Here is an 18,964-nt window from a genome sequence, read left to right as displayed (position 1 = left end):
TTGTTACTAATCTGGACAGTCGCATAGTCTCCTAACTCGTCTTTGGCTCACCAGCCTTGAACCCTGCAGGCTGTCTTCTGCAGGATGCGTGAATGCCCCTCCTGAAATGTAAATCTGCTCTCTGTAGCATTCAGGCTGTGGTGCACACACCTGCCTCCCCTGCCTTTGCGATCAAGATACACTCAACAGCTTACCCATCTCCAAGCCTGCCAGGGCTTATGATTCTCTGCCTTTGCACATTCTATTCCTTCCATCTGGAACTCCTGCAGAATTCTTCGCCTTCTTCCAAAATACCTGCCGCTCTTTCCAGCCTCTCTGAGATTTCTTTGAGATAAAACCTTCCTGGACACCCACCTGCCCAGATAGCTGTATATACTGAACCCCCGCAGGCCTCTGTAGATACTGCTTTCACAGCACTGATATGATTTAGGGCATTGACTTATAGGCCTTTTTCTTCCTTTTCATTTTAAAACTTCTTGGGGTTCCTGAAATATATAGTCTGGTCTATTGTGAGGTAACAAATCACCCCAAAACACAGTGGTATAAAACAGTAATCCTTTTATTATGCCCAGGGGATTCTGTGGATTGGGAAGTCAGAAGTGACAACAGCATGGGTAGCTTCTATATGTTCCTTGATATTTAGGGTCTCAGCTGGGAAGGCATAAAAGCTGGAGGTAACTTGATGACTGGGCTGGAATCCTCGAAGGGCTCCTTCACTCACACATTTGGCAAATGACGACAGCTGTTGCCTGGGACCTCAGCTGGGAATGTCAACTGACTCCTCCATGTGGCCTCTCCACATGGCCTGGGCTTCCTCACAGCATGGTGGCTGGGCTCCAAGAGTGAGTGTCCCAAGAGAACCAGGCAGAAGCTGAATTGCTTTTTGTGATCTAGCTTTGAAAGTCATGTAGCGTCACTTCCATTGTCACAAGCCCACCCAGATTGAAGAGGAGGGAACATAGATCCCACTTCTCCGTGGGGGAAGTGTCCAAGTCACACAGTAAGAAGAGCATGTGGGATGGAGGGAATGTTGTGGCCATCTTTGGAACACACAGTCTGTCACACGTATTAAGCACTTGATGCATATGAATGGCATTCTTCAACTGAAGATTGAAGCCAGGGTGGATGACGAGGAAGAGTTATGAAGTTGGCGGCTGGAAGTCTTAAGAGAGGGTGTGTTCAAGAGATCGTAGGATGGAGAAGAGTGTGTGTGTGTGTGTGTGTGTGTGTGTGTGTGTGTGTGTGCACGCACGTATGTGTGGTCAGGGAGGGGGCTTGGGGGTACATAGAGTTGCTTAGAGGACCCACTGTCAGGTGAGACAATTAAAACATACACACAGAAAGACCCTGATTGGGAAGGCAGGGATGGAAAGGGAGGAGATAAAATTGAGAAACAGTTCACATTTAGAATTGTTTGGATCCAATGACTGCACACATTGGAAGAATATGGGTAACATTTAGGTTGGGAATGTTCATTAATGCAAAAATAGGAAAGTTGGGAAAGTTGCTGTCAGGAGGAAGAGTTCAGTTCTGTTTTAGACAAGCTGACTCTCAGTGGACTTATGGCATGGTCTAGGGGTTGGAGCTAACTGGAGGGTAGTTGAGAAGTCCAGACAGAAAACAGACATTTAGACCAGGCATGGTGGCTCACGCCTGTAATCCCAGCATTTTGGGAGGCCGGGGCAGGAAAATTGCTTGAACTCAGCAGTTTGACAGCAGCCTGGACAACATAGCAAGACCTTGTTTCTACTAAAAATAAAATCAGCGGGGCATGGTGGTGCATGCCTGTGGTCCCAGCTACTTGGGAGGCTGAGGTGGGAGAATCAGTTGAGGCTGCAGTAAGCCGTGATCGCGCAACTCCACTACATCTTGGGCGACAGAGCAAGACCCTGTCTCAAAAAAAGGAGCATCTCACAGTGATGTTTGCTGGAACCCAGAAGGGAATGACAATCAAGGGGGAAAGCGGAGGGTTTCTGAGCTGGGACGGGTCCAAGCTGAGGCTTCGAAAGGGCTAAACTAGTCCCCATCCTCGTCTGGCATTGTCCTGCCTCCCTGCCGATAATTGCCAAATAGCTGCTTGCTTTTCTTTTCCGCAATCTCCATTGATAAGAACTTGTTTCCTCTGGTTTTTAGGGGGACTGGTTTCAGTGCATTTTCTAATATCTCTAAGTATTAAGCAAATCCCTCCCTAGATGGAACTTAAGCTTTTCTCTCTCGTTACCCATTTTCTAATTCCATCCCTTAAGGCCACTCAGAACAAGTCTCATTCTTTTCCCAAATAGTAGGCCTGCGGATGTTTAAAGACTTTCTGGAGTTGGATCTTGTTCGGAACCAAAAGGGAGCTGTTCCTCCTGCGGTTTTGAACCCTCGTGCTCACCTTCCTCTGCGTCCAGAGGGTGCAGCCCCACAGGGAAGCCTGCGTTCAGGTGGGGACTGTCTGGGTCACAAGCAGGGCTGTCACTGCCTGTGCTGTCGTCCTGTTCAGGTCAGGTCATAGCTGTGTGTCAGACTGGGTCAAAACCCATTAGTAGACCCCGAAATCAACGTTAGAAGGTTGCAACCTGCATTTAAAAATAAAGAAGAAAGATACATTAATGTATCTATTAAGTGGAAGTACTGTTTTACAAAACTTGTATATAAGTAGCTAATGGATCACAGTGTAAAATGTATTTCTTACTGTGGATTGTAGTGAAAATTTTTGAAAAAATCTGGGTTATAAGGCCTTTTGAAGCTGCCACATGACATCATATTGGGTGTGCCATCAGTTGGCTCTCAGGGTTTTACCTCTTCTGATTCCTAAGACATTTTTATGGGTACCGCTGCTGCTATTGTGTGCTTCTCCCATCTTTAATTTATTTCCACAGATGTGGCTTGGGGCCTAAGTATGAGACCCTGTTTACCCTTTTAGATTTTTTTCTCTCTGGTCTGTTGACCTTTTGGCACCTGGTTCTGTCACTCAACATAGCTTTATCCCTTCTATTTTCAACATCTACTTATTTATTAAGTGAGCCTTCTCTATCATTATTGATAAATATGTTGAACAGGATAGTGTCTAAGAACAGAGCCCTGTGGCAGACCACTAAAGACCGTTCTCCCAGTTGATACATCTCTTGTACCCTTTGAGCATGGTCATTTAACCAGTGGTGAACCAGCCCTTCCAGCCTGTAGTTCTCTGTAGCTGACCTCAAAAGGGTCATGGCAGACCTTGTGAAACTTGAACGTCCACAGCCGAAGTTGCAAAGTCAAAGGCTTACAAGGGGTTGGCAGGTAACAGAAGTGAGTGAAGTGATAATTAATTCAAGCAATTAATAAGTAATTCCTGACCCCAGCCTTGGTTTCAAGAAGGCAGTGTGGAGTGGGGAAGCTGGGGGTGAGTTGGAGTAGTTGTATTCTATGTAAGCAGGAGCCACTGCTCAGTTACAGACAAACTTGCCCGTAGAAGCATGGGCCTTCAAGAAAATCCAGGTTTCATGTGGAATTTGATTTTCGAATGTTAGCAAAACAAAAACATTAACACCGTATAGGCAAGTAAAACAAACTTGTGGCAGATTTGGCCCAAAGCTCTCGGCTTTGTGACCTGTCAGCCACAGTATCTCCCCATCTGCTCTCCAATGACCCCATGACTCAAAGCACTAAGATTGTTTGGATGTTGGTAGGTTAATGGCCTTCTGTGGAACCTGACTCCTGTGGTTCTTACCCGGGCTGTTCTTAAACGCAGCAGACTGAGAGTTGGAAGGACGCTTCTCCTTTTCTTGCCTGTTGGCCCCGTCTCCTGCTGGCAGGTTTCCTCCAGCATCACTGACAGGTGTTGAGAAAGGTATCAGTGGGATCTCTTGGTTGGGAAATAGGAATTTAGAGTTTCTTAAGATCTCCCTATCCATAGTGGCTTCACTTACCTCATATCTATGTCTGCTTTTCCTTTTCTCCTCTTTTTGGTCCAAGGAGCATTTTCCTTCCCAGGGAATTCAGAGGCACAAGAGCCATCCTAGCCCTTCCTTGTTCTTATTCACACACCAAAAATAACTTTTTAAATCCCTTTTAGTTGTCTTGACCATTTTGGGGAAGCCTCCACTCATGTAGCATTAGTCTTCCTGACACTGTTTTTGTAAATCTGTGCTACTCTCGGTTTGTTTCTTCTTGGTTATGCGTGCTCCTTCTATCTTCCTACATAAGCATGTAAGATTTGACCACTTCAGATTGTATAGCCTTGTTAGCCACATTAGTTTAGGCTTCTAAGAAAGAAGAGTGTGCTGGGTGATCCGCCACATTCCTAGACTTCTGAAAGGTAGTCTTCCACTGGGGTCAGGGAAAAGCTGATACACTCTGTGGCCAGTAGGGATGGCAGGCTTTTCATTTACCTGAGTGTTACTGCTCCAGCTGTGGGCAGGAAGCACAGGAGTCATGGAGATTTGGACCCTGCCTGGCAGGAGCCACCATCTAGTGGGGGAGGGAGGCAGCTGCTTGAACAAATAACAGTAGTGGCATGTGATAAGTGCTAACGAAGGTGCCCTGGGAACCCGGGGAAGGAGCCACAGATAATTCTGTGAAGTAGGTAGGGGAAGAGGTGACACTGAGCTGATGCTTGAAGGATAAGCCAGAGAGGCCACTCTAAGAGGCTGAGAAGGTCATTCCAGGCAATGAGAACTGCGTGTACAAAGCCTGGTGACGTCAGAGAACATGGCCTGTTAGAAAAGCATGAGGGTCTTTTGTGGCCAGAATGGAGGCAAGGGTGAGGATGAGGCAGGAACTGCTGGCCGGAACCTCTGCTAATCTCCCACAAAGCTCATCCCAAACCCTAGTTTCCCACCACACTTAGGAGCCCGTGATGGCCTTGTCTGACAGTCTTAGGACTGGCATCATTTTAGCCACCTACTTAAAACACTTTGAGGCCAGACACAGTATCTCACACCTATAATCCCAACACTTTAGGAGGCTAAGGTCAGAGCATCATTTGAGGCCAGAAGTTAGAGATCAGCCTGGGCAACATAGCAAGACTCAAGCTCTTAAAAAAAAAAAAAATTAGCTGAGCCTGGTACATGCATCAACTCCCAGCTACTTGATAGGCTGAGGTGGGAGGATCACCTGAGTCCAGGAGTTCAAGGCTACAGTGAACTATGATCACGCCACTGAACTCCAGCCTGGGTGAGAGTGTGTCTCTAAAATAAAAAAAACACTTTGTGTTATACTTGAGGGACTGATTTCTTATTTAGCTTTTTATTTTCACAGAATTTAAAAATTTATAGAAAAATAGCAGGGATCATACTTGGGACTCACATACCCCAAATGTGTAGGTTTTGCCTCATGTATTTATCATTTTGTTTATAGAGACATATTTTTCCATATGTATATCTTTTTTTTCTGAATCATTTGAGATTGAGTACACAGTGTTCCTCAACTTATGACTGAGTCATGTCCCAGTAAACTAATCATAAATTGAAAGTATTGTAAGTCAAAAATGGGCATGTTATAGACATGATGGGATGCTAAAACACAGAACACAATATCCAGAAAACCCTGACAGCATGGAACATTGTGGAGCCTCAGTTGTTTACCTTGGTGATTGCGTGGTTGACCGGGGGCTCTGGGTTGCTGCCACTGCCCAGCATCGCTAAAGTATTGCTAGCCTCAGAAAAGATCAAAATTCAAAGTATGGTTTCTATTGAATGCCTGTTGCAAAGTCAGAATCTTAAGTGGAACCATCGTAAGTTGGGGACTGTCTGTACTGTCCCTTTACTCCTAAATACTTCAGTATGTGTATCCTGAGAACAAGGGCATTCTGTTACATAACCCATCGTCTAATGATCCAAGTCAAGATTAGGAATGACAGAATATTATCTTATCCACGTCCATATTCACATTTCATGACTTGTCCCAAGTAAAACTAGTGTATTTTTCCCCAGTCTAAGGTCTAACCCATGAACATGCATTTAGCTGTTCTTTTTGAGGGAAGAGATTGTTTTTCTTGACTTTGAAACTTTTTGAAGAGAACAATCCAGTACTTTCTAGATCACCCTTCAATTTGGGTTTATCTGATGTGTCCTTGTGATTAGATTCAGGTTATACATTTTGGCAGGAGTTCTATGTGAGTGGTGTTAAGTCTTCCGCAGTGTCTTACATCAAGAGGCACATGGTGGTGTTTTGTCTCAGTATTGGTGATGATGGTAACTTTGGTCATTTGGGTTAAGGTGGTGTCTGTCTACCAGATCTCTCCACTACAGTTACTATTGTAATTATGTAATTTTAGAGGAGATGCTTTGAGACCATGCATACATACATCCTGTACCTCACCATGCTTTCACCTGCTGCCACTGATGACTCTCTAAATCCATCAGTCCTTCTATGTTTTCTCTTAGCATTCTACAGTAAGGAAGAGCTTTCCTTTCCTAAGGGATGGGTCTGCAAACTCAATTTCACATCTTTGTATTCACTTTTCACTTGCTGGGCCAGGTCCTCCTGGCCCTCTTACTCTCATCCTTCCCCCTTTGGTGTGCTTTTGGGGATATGAGGTATATAGTGCTGGTTCTTGTGCTCAGGGAGAGGCCTGAATCCTTCTCTAAGCAGCAACTTGCTTGTCTTTGGCAGGACTGACCGGGCATGGGGCTAAATGCATGCTGTGTCAGATCATCGGCGTTTCCCTCAGGCCTGGGGCTGTGTGTGGGAATGTGGTCTGTTGCCAGCTTTCTGTGCTCGGCCTGGGCTTAAGTGAGGATAGTTTTAGGGGGAGAAAAGGACTGTGGGTTCCCACTAGGAAGCCGTGGCTGACCCATGGTCCAGGCTGAATTTGTTAATCAAAGCTCCTCTTTCCCTACCCCTACGAACCCACACTTCACGCTTAGAGCACGTGTGTACACACAGGCTTGGTTGGATTTCTTTCCATCTTGACAAAACAAAATAAAGTCCTAGTGTGATTTTGATCATTGTGAATTAAGGACTTTTTTGTGTGTCTCTGGTTTTAGGAGAGCCTCATTCGTGTGATTGATCTGAGGCTCCAAAAGTTTCTGAACAACATTAAGAATGTCACATTAGGATCTTCTCTTTAAAAATATCTTAAAGATCTTCTTTTTATTTCTGCTAGTGAAGCTCGCTAGGGAACCAAAGACATGGGAAGATGAATTGGAGGCTCAAGAAGTACCAGAGAGAGGATTTGCAAGAAAAATTGGGGGTCAGATGTGCACCTGAGTGGTATGAAGCAGAGAAATGCTTTTCAAATAGTGTGGTTCATTTTTTTCCTTTTTCCCCCTTCTTTCTCTCTTTAGACAGGCTCAGAGCTCAGCCCAGTTGATGGACCTGTTCCAGGTCAGATGGACTCAGGGCCAGTGTACCATGGGGACTCACGGCAGCTAAGCGCCTCAGGGGTGCCGGTCAATGGTGCTAGAGAGCCCGCTGGACCCAGTCTGCTGGGGACTGGGGGTCCTTGGCGGGTAGACCAAAAGCCCGACTGGGAGGCTGCCCCAGGCCCAGCTCATACTGCTCGCCTGGAAGATGCCCACGATCTGGTGGCCTTTTCGGCTGTGGCCGAAGCTGTGTCCTCTTATGGGGCCCTTAGCACCCGGCTCTATGAAACCTTCAACCGTGAGATGAGTCGTGAGGCTGGGAACAACAGCAGGGGATCCCGGCCAGGGCCCGAGGGCTGCTCTGCTGGCAGCGAAGACCTTGACACACTGCAGACGGCCCTGGCCCTCGCGCGGCATGGTATGAAACCACCCAACTGCAACTGCGATGGCCCAGAATGCCCTGACTACCTCGAGTGGCTGGAGGGGAAGATCAAGTCTGTGGTCATGGAAGGAGGGGAGGAGCGGCCCAGGCTCCCAGGGCCTCTGCCTCCTGGTGAGGCCGGTCTCCCAGCACCAAGCACCAGGCCACTCCTCAGCTCAGAGGTGCCCCAGATCTCTCCCCAAGAGGGCCTGCCCCTGTCCCAGAGTGCCCTGAGCATCGCCAAGGAAAAAAACATCAGCTTGCAGACCGCCATTGCCATCGAGGCCCTCACACAGCTCTCCTCCGCCCTCCCGCAGCCTTCTCATTCCACCCCCCAGGCTTCTTGCCCCCTTCCTGAGGCCTTGTCACCTCCTGCCCCTTTCAGATCTCCCCAGTCTTACCTCCGGGCTCCCTCATGGCCTGTGGTTCCTCCTGAAGAGCACTCATCTTTTGCTCCTGATAGCTCTGCCTTCCCTCCAGCAACTCCTCGAACTGAGTTCCCTGAAGTCTGGGGCACCGACACCCCTCCAGCAACGCCCCGGAGCTCCTGGCCCATGCCTCGCCCAAGCCACGACCCCATGGCTGAACTGGAGCAGTTGTTGGGCAGCGCCAGTGATTACATCCAGTCAGTATTCAAGCGGCCTGAGGCCCTGCCTACCAAGCCCAAGGTCAAGGTAGAGGCACCCTCTTCCTCCCCAGCCCTGGCCCCATCCCCTGTGCTTCAGAGGGAGGCTCCCACGCCATCCTCGGAGCCCGACACCCACCAGAAGGCCCAGACCGCCCTGCAGCAGCACCTCCATCACAAGCGCAGCCTCTTCCTAGAACAGGCTCACGACACCTCCTTCCCTGCTCCTTCGGAGCCTTCTGCTCCTGGCTGGTGGCCCCCACCAAGCTCACCTGCCCCACGGCTTCCAGACAGACCACCCAAGGAGAAGAAGAAGAAGCTCCCAACACCAGCTGGAGGTCCCGTGGGAACAGAGAAAGCTGCCCCTGGGATCAAGCCCAGTGTCCGAAAGCCCATTCAGATCAAGAAGTCCAGGCCCCGGGAAGCGCAGCCACTCTTCCCGCCTGTCCGGCAGATTGTCCTGGAAGGGCTCAGGTCCCCGGCCTCCCAGGAAGTACAGGCTCATCCACCGGCCCCTCTACCTGCCTCACAGGGCTCTGCTGTGCCCCTGCCCCCAGAACCTTCTCTTGCGCTATTTGCACCTAGTCCCTCCAGGGACAGCCTGCTGCCCCCTACTCAGGAAATGAGGTCCCCCAGCCCCATGACAACCTTGCAGCCAGGCTCCACCGGCCCTCTTCCCCCTGCCGATGACAAGCTGGAAGAGCTCATCCGGCAGTTTGAGGCTGAATTTGGAGATAGCTTTGGGCTTCCCGGCCCCCCTTCTGTGCCCATTCAGGACCCCGAGAACCAGCAAACATGTCTCCCAGCCCCTGAGAGCCCCTTTGCTACCCGTTCCCCCAAGCAAATCAAGATTGAGTCTTCGGGGGCTGTGACTGTGCTCTCAACAACCTGCTTCCATTCAGAGGAGGGAGGCCAGGAGGCCACACCCACCAAGGCAGAGAACCCACTCACACCCACCCTCAGTGGCTTCTTGGAGTCACCTCTTAAGTACCTGGACACACCCACCAAGAGTCTGCTGGACACACCTGCCAAGAGAGCCCAGGCCGAGTTCCCCACCTGCGATTGCGTCGGTAAGTCCGCCTGGGTGTCAGGAAAAGGCAGAGAAACGGCCGTGGCCTGGTAAGCTAGGGATTTCTAGGCTCTGCTTTCATTTGGCAAACATTTATTGTTTGCCAACTGCGACACTGGGTTCTGGGAACATAGAAATGAGCTCATAGCCTAGTGGAAAAGACATTGAAAGAAATTGACCTGATACTGTTGGTGTATGCCACGTCGGTTGAGATGGGCAAGGGGCTTTAATACACAAATGGAGTTGAAGGCATAATAGAGGCCTTCCTGTAGGAGGTAGTACTTGTGCCGAGCCCTACAGAGCCATCAGGTAGAAAGGACACATTCTAGGAAGAGGGAGTAGCTTGGGCAACAGCTTAGTGGCTATGAGGGAGTGGAACTTACTTGGACTATACTTGGTTCAGGCAGGAGCAAAAGGGTTTGGGTATATGTGGGGATGAACAAAAGGTGGCTTGGTGGGTGGGGAGGATGGTCAGGGTCCAGATTGTGCAGGGCCCAGGGAGCCACGGCCAAGAGTTTGACTTGACCCCACAGGTAATAGTGAGCTCCTGAGGATTTTAAAGCAAGGAATGCCCTGTCACCTCATGCTTTTGAAAGACTTCTGGCTTATGGTGGGTAGGGAAACTTGAGGGCACTGAGGAGGCATAGCTGTAGGAAAGGTGTTGTCATGAGCCAGGCAAGAAATGACAAGGGCCTGGCCTGAAAGAGCCGGTGGCAGAGGGAGGGGTTGGAAGGTCTCCAGAGGAAGGCTTGTGGGAGGAGGGAATGAGATACTGCAGGTCTCTGCCTGGGGTGGTGGTGTTCACTGAGAACTCAGACTGGGAGGACGGGAAGTGAGTTCCCATTGGACGAACCACATCTGAAGTGGCCAGGAGACCAGGTCAGGGTCTGAGTTACACGTTTGGACGTAGTTAGCCTGCAAGTCATGGTTGAAGCTGTGCCTGCATAAGAACGCGTTGAGGAGTTGAGTCCACTTCTAAGCCTTGTCTTCTGGAATCAGAGCAGGGTGCAGTGCCTCTGAGGACCACTCCCCTCTAAGCATACTGTCTCTGGGAAGTCCTAGACGCAGGGGCAAGCTCCAGGTCCACTCGGCCCCCATGCTCTGTTTATGGAGTGTTCTGTAAAAGCTATGTGCGTTTCAGATGTTGACAGAAAACACGGTGATGCTGGCGATGAGCATATTGAATTCTTGAGATTTTATGATACACAGACGGGTCTTGGGGAAAAGGCTGTCTTCCCTACTTGTGAAAAATACGTAAATATCAAATAAGTCATGGACTTGCTGGGATGTTGTCTCCTGGTCAATGAGGAGAGCTGGGCTGTTCCGCCTGCTCCAGCTATCCCTCCCCAACTCCTGGGGTATGAGGCAGAGGGGTGGGTGACAAGGAGTCATGTGCAGAACAAGGAAAAGCTGGCCCCAGGGCTCTTATCTGGGGGTGGACAGGTATGCTGCCAGGCACTCACAGACATGCTCCAAGATGGTGGTTCCCACTGGCCCTGTCCATTCTTAGATATGACTAATAATGACATGACTGGGCCCAGCGCGGTGGCTCATGCCTGTAATCCCAGCACTTTGGGAGGCCGAGGCAAGTGGATCACGAGGTCAGGAGATCGAGACCATCCTGGCTAGCACGGTGAAACCCCGTCTCTACTAAAAATACAAAAAAGTAGCCGGGTGGGTAGTGGGCACCTGTAGTCCTAGCTACTTGGGAGGCTGAGACAGGAGAATGGTGTGAACCCAGGAGGCGGAGCTTGCAGTGAGCCAAGATTGTGCCACTGCACTCCAGCCTGGGAGGCAGAGCAAGACTCTGTCTCAAAAAAAAAAAATAATAATAATAATGACATGACTTCGAGGGCCCTCTTATTTACCAGCATATGGGGGAAACTTGTTTTGATCATGGGGTCCGCCTACCCTTTTCTCCATGCGTGTATGTGTGTGTCCCATCCGCCTGTGTTTAGCACCTCATTTCTCCTTCTGCAACGTGGGAAATATCCTTACCTAGTGTTTTAAGACATAGTTGATCCTTAGTCAAGATTTTAATTGTTGAATTTAATTACATGGATATTATGTGTGGTCAAACTAGTTTTTAAATTTGCATCCCAACTCCACTTACTGGCTGGGAGTGCTTGGGCACTTTACATAACCCATCACAGTTTCTGCTTCCTCATATGTAGAATGAAAACGATAATAGTATGTGCCTCACCGGGACTGTTGTGAGGATTAAATTCATTACTATGTGTTTAGTAATGAGTTTAACACTTAGTGTTGTGTTGGCACAAGAGTGTCAGCTGTTATCAAGCCTATCAAGTCCAGTAGGGCAAGAAAAGTAAAACCATACCTTTGTAAAGGAAAAAAAAGTTGACTGTTCCTTTATTTATCATATATTAATTACCTAGCCATGTATAACTGCCAATAAGCATAAAATTAAGAGAAATGGTTCATCACTAAAGGACTTTATGGTTTACTTTTTTTTTTTTTTTTTTAAGGCAGGGTCTCACTCTGTTGCTGGGGCTGGAATGCAGTGGCATGATCTCTGCTCACTGCAGCCTCCACTTCCTGGGCTCAAGCAATCCTCCCACCTCAGTCTCCCGAGTAGCTGGAATTACAGGTGCATGCCACCATACTTGGCTAATTTTTAAAAATTTTTTGTAGAGACGAGGTCTCACTGTATTGCCCAGGCTTGTCTCAAACTTCTGGGCTCAAGCAGTCCTGTCATCTCAGCCTCCCAAAGTGCTGGGATTATAGTTGTGAACCACTGCGTCTAGCCTATGGTTTACTTAAGGAAAAAAAAAAAAATAGACAATAAAATATTTAGACACCCACTCAGCCAGTGTGTGCCGAGTGCCTTTTGCCTCTGAGGCCCATGCTGCTGTATGGAAGTGGCTGCATCGCAGGAGTACCCTGTAGCACAGACTTGGTTGTCATCATGGGAGGTCATGTTTTATCTAGGAAACTCTTGTTTAGAGCTGGGTTTTGAAAACTCTCATGAACACAGATGGGGAGAGGCAGAAAGGCTTTCCAGACTGAGGAGTGCATAAGCACAGTCTTGGCATAAGGAGCAAGCTTGCAGGATGGGATGTTGCAAGGGTTACCTGAAATCTCTGTTCTCCTGCATTCCTCAGATGAGGAGCCCCCACCAGAGAGGATACATCTTCGCTTGTAGGCAGTAAGCAAAAGTGCAGGCATCTGTCAGCATCAGAGAAACCAGACCTCCAGAAACTGGGAGCTAACAACACTTTGTATTGTTAAATTAGAGGAAAATACTTACGTGAAACAAATTTGAACGATCATCTCAGTTAAGTTTTAAAAAATGGAAAAAAGACTAGAAGGAAATATATCAACAGTGGATTGTCTCTATGATTGGGATATGGATGACCTTTCCCTCATGTGTTTTCTGAATTTTCTACAATGAAATTTGTATTTTATAACCCAGAAATATTTGTGAAAGTGCACACTCGCAATAGCATGGAAGGTGGATTGGTGGAGGGTGATAACCCTGTGGTAGGAGACCCATTAGGAAGCTGTTGAGAGTAAAAGTGTTTATGAAGCACCTGCTCAGGTCTAGGCACCCTGCCAAGTACTTTATAGTCACCACCTCACTTAATCCTCATAGCAGCTCTATGAGGTAAGTACTGTCAGTGACTCCATTTTAGCCGTGAGGAAACAGATTAAGTAATTTACCAAGGTCATACAAACTAGTGAAAGTGAGATTTGAACCTAGGCAGTTGGACTCTTAACCACCATGTCATATTGTGTTTGAAATTAGTCAGCTGGGAAACAGGTCCTCACTAAAACAATGGTAGTAGAATGAAGAGAGGCAACGAAGAGATTTGCTCTGAAAATTTCTGGAGGGCCTGAGGTTCGTGTTAGGAGAACCCATTCTGTTTTCCAGAATTGTCTGGCCACATGCTTCTCACTCTGTTGCCCATGCTGGAGTGCAGTGGCATGATCTTGGCTCACTGCAACCTCTGCCTCCTGGGTTCAAGCAGTTCTCATGCCTCGACCTCCTGAGTAACTGGGATTACAGGCACCCGCCACCATGCCTGGGTAACTTCTCGTATTTTAGTAGAGACAGGGTTTCATGGTGTTGCCCAGGCTAGTCTCAAACTCCTGAGCTCAGGCAGTTCACCTGTCTCAGCCTCCCAAAGTGCTAGGATTATAGGTGTAAGCCGCCATGCCTGAACAGGTACTTCTTCAGTTGGTGTGGTAGAATTTGTCTTTGTGAATCCAGGCTCAGAACAAGGCTTAGAAATCAAGGTGCTCGGCCAGGTGCGGTGGCTCAAGCCTGTAATCCCAGCACTTTGGGAGGCCGAGGCGGGTGGATCACGAGGTCAGGAGATCGAGACTATCCTGGCTAACATGGTAAAACCCCGTCTCTACTAAAAATACAAAAAACTAGCCGGGCGTGGTGGCGGGTGCCTGTAGTCTCAGCTACTTGGGAGGCTGAGGCGGGAGAATGGCGTGAACCCGGGAGGCGGAGCTTGGCAGTGAGCCGAGATCACGCCACTGCACTCCAGCCTGGGAGACACAGCGAGACTCCGTCTCAAAAAAACAAACAAACAAACAAAAAACAAAACAAAAAACAAAAACAAAAAAAAAGAAATCAAGGTGCTCACTCTGGGGTGACAGTGGGACAATCCCATACTCCAGAAATTCATACCCTCACCAGTGGTAGGTAGTTACAGGAAGAATTTTCTATAGAAGTGGGGGTGAAATATGGAGACTCCATGAAGCCACCTAATAGCTGATAACAGAATATGGGAACAACTTTATAAAAGCATACAAGTTCCTATAGCCAAAAAAAAAAAAAAAAAAAGGGAGCAGTGGGGGGTAGGGGAGGGGCCCGGGCACTGTGGCTCATGCCTGTAATCCCAGCACTTTGGGAGGCTGAGGCGGGCGGATCATGAGGTCAGGAATTCGAGACCACCTGGCCAGTATGGTGAAACCCTATCTCTACTAAAACTACAGAAATTAGCCGGGCGTGGTGGTGGGCACCTGTAATTCCAGTTACTCTGGAGGCTGAAGCAGAAGAATCACTTGAACCTGGGAGGCTAAGTTGCAGTGAGCTGAGATCGTGCCACTGCACTCCAGCCTGGGTGACAGACCAAGACCCCATCTCAAAAAACAAAACAAAACAAAACCTCTATTATTCAAGGTTTTGGTAATTTTGCCAAATAAACAATTTAGTGAATATGGGCATCACCACGTAACCAAAGTCCCCAATCCCCTTATATAAAAATGGTGGGTTTCTGAAGGTCTGGATGGGACTCATGCGGATTTTTTTATCTGAATCTTGAAGTATTAAAGGCACCCCTTTAAAGCTTCAAAGAAGTAAACTTATAAGCCATGAAAGGAAATGCCATTCTCTAAAAGGTAATATGATGTTTACAGTTTGGAGAATATTTATCACAAGTTGAATTTCTGTATTGAATTATTGCAAGTGACTTGTAGGTGTGGATATTTAAAAATGCACATTGGAGAGTCCCCCCACAACCATCCTATAACACCATTGGCAGGAATGGGACAAGGAGCTATAGAGACTGTTGTTCCCTACGGCTTTGTGTATTTTGTCTATTTTCAGTAACAGGGAAATTCCCAAGAGGAGCCAGTTTAGGACAGAGAATGAATCCAAATGACATTTTAGTGGGAAAAGCATCCTTTGTGCTCATCTAGTCACCATCTTAGAGATGAGGAAGCAGTCTGTTTTAGTTTGTAAGTGTTGTCCTGATGTCTCCGAGGAGCAGCCAACAGGAAGCAGCAGAGACTAAACCACAGCAAAAGCAGGAGGTTAGGAGGTGTAGATGCTAGTGGTTGCCTTCATAGAAATATGTTGTATTTTTAACCAGTTGATTGTTCTTCCCTGAAGAAGTGGCCACAGGGAAAATATCTCCTTTGCCTGGAGCGTGGTGAAAGTCCGAGTGAGGCAGTGGCATTGTCCAGCAAATGTGGCCGATGGTGTGTCCATCAGGGAATTTCAAATGGGACATAGTCCTGAATGGAGAACACAAAGTTATTTGTTTACAATCACATAAAGTCTATTTTCTACAGTTTTTATTTTTATGAGAAGGTATCACACAAATCCCCCACCCCACTGCATTGAGATGAAGAGAAACTTCCTATCTTTTAAATATTTTTTGAGACAATGACTATTTGGACACCATATAAAGGATGGGGAATCTGGCCGTGAGTAGCAGGGTGTCAGAGAGAACTTCCTGCAGGAGAGGATGTCTTACTGAGTTTTAAAGGATAGATAGACGTTTAATAGAGGAACAAGGAGAAGGGACCTGAAGTTTATGCAGATGAAAGGCATGTGGAAAGGCACATGAAGATGTGGAAGATGAGAGAACGTGGGGAAATACAGGTCATGCCGGTGTGACGGGTGTGGAAGATGAAAGATTGGGAGTGGCTGGAGAGGAGAGTTTCAGGGGAAGAGGGGATGATACCAAAGCCAGAGAAACCAGTTTGTAGGCTCAGATGTAGTTCAGGCAAGAAATAAAGGGCCTCTGAACTAGAGTGACCTTGAGTAGAAAGGAGGAGGGGAGGGGCAGATAAGAGAAAGAATAAGAAAAGAATTAACTGCTCCAGTGACCGGTTGGATGTAGTAGTAAGGGAGGAGGAGTGGTCACAGGTGACCTCTGAGATTCCAGGCTGGGCGACTGGGTTGATGGTGCTGCCTGTCACCAAGGTTAGAAATACTGGGAGGGCAGCAAGTCTGGGTACCTGGCTTTTGAGATGTCTGTGGGACCTGGCGGTGTCCATCGGGTCAGATCTGTGAACTGGTAGTCGTTGGCAGACTGATGGTAACTGAAATGTTCAGTACTGGTCATTTCACCAGGCTGACTGTGTAGATCAAAAAGAAGCCCGAGAATGGAAGTTACCACCATTTAGGGGAGAGGAGCTCAAACAGGAGGCTTCGAAGAAAGTGTGGAAAAGATGTGGGAAGAAATTGAGGAGAGGGGTAGGTTAAAGAACCGATGAATAGTTTCAAGGTTGAGAGGGCTAACAGCATCAGACAAGAAGGGTTAGGATTTAATGCTGGATTCTTCCTTGTCTTACATTATTTGTTCTGTGTGCACCAGTCTTTGCAGTTAAATCCCAGGTTCCTTAAGTACAAGGACTGCATGTTTTGTTTTGTTTTGTTTTTTGAGATGCGGTCTCACTCTGTCACCCAGGCTGGAAAGCAGTGGCACACTCATGGCTCACTGCGGCCTTGACCTCTTAGGCTTGAACGATCCTCCTGCCTCAGCCTCCCAAGTAGCCAGGACTACAGGTATGCACCACTATGCCTGGCTAATTTTTTTAATTTTTTGTAGGGGAGATGGGGGTCTTGCCATGTTGACCAGGCTGATCTTGAACTCCTGGACTCAAGCAGTCCACCCACCTTGGCCTCCCAGAGTGCTGGGATTATAGGAGTGAGCCACCGTGTCTGGCCGCTTGTATTTATAAAGCATCTAGACTGGTGCTAAGCCTATGGCAAGTACCCTTCATATTTTTTGGTCAACCGGTCAGCCTTATTCTGCCTCCATATTATACTCTGTTAAGGTGTCAAATGGGTTTAGGAATGATCTCCTTACCTTTTTTTTTTTTTTTTTTTTTTTTTTTTTTTTGAGACGGAGTCTCGCTCTGTCGCCCAGGCTGGAGTGCAGTGGCCGGATCTCAGCTCACTGCACGCTCCGCCTCCCGGGTTCACGCCATTCTCCGGCCTCAGCCTCCGGAGTAGCTGGGACTACAGGCGCCCGCCACCTCGCCGGGCTAGTTTTTTGTATTTCTTAATAGAGACGGGGTTTCACCGTGTTAGCCAGGATGGTTTCGATCTCCTGACCTCGTGATCCGCCCGTCTCGGCCTCCCAAAGTGCTGGGATTACAGGCTTGAGCCACCGCGCCCGGCCGATCTCCTTACCTTTAATGTTTATCGTCGTGAATTTGCCCATTATTATAAAGGCCCAGCATGCTGTACATGTTTTCACAGGCAGCTGACCTGAGAGTTTAGTGTTAAAAAATTCATCTAGCACACCTGATCCAGAGTAGGGCCTCACATTCTACCTACCTGTGGCTGTGGCTTTCAGGAGCCATCATACTAGCAGTCATTGACTGTCATTAAAGTGGAATCTAATTAGCTATATAATCTTATGCTCTTCAGCGTTAAGTCCACTACAATTATATCAGAAAACTGAGTTCTGTGGTTTGAATGTTTTTGTTTCCCTGAACTTAGGTTGAAACTTAATCCCCGGCCGAGTGTGCAGTGGCTCATGCCTGTGATCCCAGCACTTTGGGAGGCCAAGGCGGGGCGGATCACAAGGTCAGGAGATTGAGACCATCCTGGCTAACACAGTGAAACCCCGTCTCTACTAAAAATACAAAAAAAAATAAATAAAGCCAGGCTTGGTGGTGGGCACCTGTAGTCCCAGCTATTCGGGAGCCTGAGGCAGGAGAATGGTGTGAACCCAGGAGGCGGAGTTTGCCGAGATTGCACCACTGCACTCCAGTCTGGGCGACAGAGCAAGACTCCGTCTCAAAAAAAAAAAGAAACTTAATCCCCTAAAGGCAGTATTGAGAGGAGTGGCCTTTAAGAGGTGATTGGGTGATGCAGGATCTATCCTCATGAATAGATTAATTCATTCATGGAGTAATGGGTTAATGGATTAACAGGTTAGTATGGGAGTGGGACTGGTGACTCTATTCAGAAAGGGAAGAGAGACCTGAGCTGGCGCACCCAGCCCCTCACCATGTGGCCTGCACCACCTGAGACTCTGCAGAGTTCCCATCAACACGAAGGGCTTTACTAGGTGTGGCACCTTGACCTTGGACTTCTCAGACTCCAGAACTGTAGGAGATAGATTCCTTTCCTTTATAAATTCCCCAGTTTCAGGTATTCTGTTTTATAGAACAGGCGTTCTGTTTATACAACAGAAAATGGACTAAGAAACTGAGGCAATTGCATAGGATTGTTTGGAAAGAGTAGATAGGTACAAATGGAACCTTTGTGTGATCTTGACATCTGTACATTAATTGTATACTGTCTCTCTGTACTAATGTCATAAAAAAGAAATGCCTCAGCTGTACTCCTGTGTATAATCCTGGAAAAATGTGGATGCCCTAGTCTGTGTGTAGAGAGTGCAGAAAGGTGTAAGGTTCTTTTAGAAATTAAGCATCTCTTTCTGTTAGGTAGTAATGCGTGGTTTCTTGTGTTAAGTGTCTCTTGCTGATAGCAGAAAGGATATATTCATTCTCTCCCCAGCCTAGAGCAGAAATGGAACAGAACATATTTTTATATTTTAATGAGTATAGAATTAAGTGCACAGGGTTAAGAAAAACACCTAAAGCCATATAACGAGCATTTTCTCAAAAATTGGATTTTGCTCTCCTGAGCTCTCCCCCAGAGCTTTCTACCATGTATTTTAGAGAGGGGGAAAAAAAAATACCTTCACTACTTCTCTCAGTGATCAAAACAAGACATAAAATAGGCCGGGCGCGGTGGCTCAAGCCTGTAATCCCAGTACTTTGGGAGGCCGAGGCGGGTGGATCACGAAGTCAGGAGATCGAGACCATCCTGGCTAACATGGTGAAACCCCGTC

At 47.6% G+C, this 18,964-nt stretch overlaps 1 protein-coding gene and 3 long non-coding RNA genes across 6 annotated transcripts in view; 2 read left to right on the top strand and 2 right to left on the bottom strand.

Moving 5' to 3' along the window:
• The window catches only part of TET3 (tet methylcytosine dioxygenase 3), a 125,179-nt gene that overhangs the window by 53,011 nt on the left and 53,204 nt on the right, over positions 1–18,964 (top strand). For 2 of the 3 annotated variants that reach the window (XM_015112665.3, XM_028832371.2), the window contains exon 3: positions 7,257–9,390. In XM_015112665.3, coding sequence (XP_014968151.2) covers positions 7,257–9,390 — 2,134 coding nt within the window. The remainder of the gene's footprint in view (positions 1–7,256; positions 9,391–18,964) is intronic. The other variant, XM_077959167.1, reaches the window with a different exon arrangement.
• On the bottom strand, positions 2,392–3,799 carry LOC144333748 (uncharacterized). Its single transcript, XR_013402714.1, has 2 exons — positions 3,698–3,799; positions 2,392–2,561 (listed from the first exon to the last, which is right to left on the bottom strand). It is a non-coding gene; the product is annotated as an uncharacterized LOC144333748 (long non-coding RNA).
• On the bottom strand, positions 14,452–17,919 carry LOC144333734 (uncharacterized). Its single transcript, XR_013402700.1, has 2 exons — positions 17,290–17,919; positions 14,452–16,963 (listed from the first exon to the last, which is right to left on the bottom strand). It is a non-coding gene; the product is annotated as an uncharacterized LOC144333734 (long non-coding RNA).
• On the top strand, positions 14,468–18,790 carry LOC144333751 (uncharacterized). Its single transcript, XR_013402717.1, has 2 exons — positions 14,468–16,643; positions 17,798–18,790. It is a non-coding gene; the product is annotated as an uncharacterized LOC144333751 (long non-coding RNA).

This window comes from Macaca mulatta, chromosome 13 (assembly GCF_049350105.2).
Source record: "Macaca mulatta isolate MMU2019108-1 chromosome 13, T2T-MMU8v2.0, whole genome shotgun sequence".
Taxonomy (NCBI): Eukaryota; Metazoa; Chordata; class Mammalia; order Primates; family Cercopithecidae; genus Macaca; species Macaca mulatta.
This window is presented reverse-complemented; position numbering and strand designations above follow the sequence as displayed.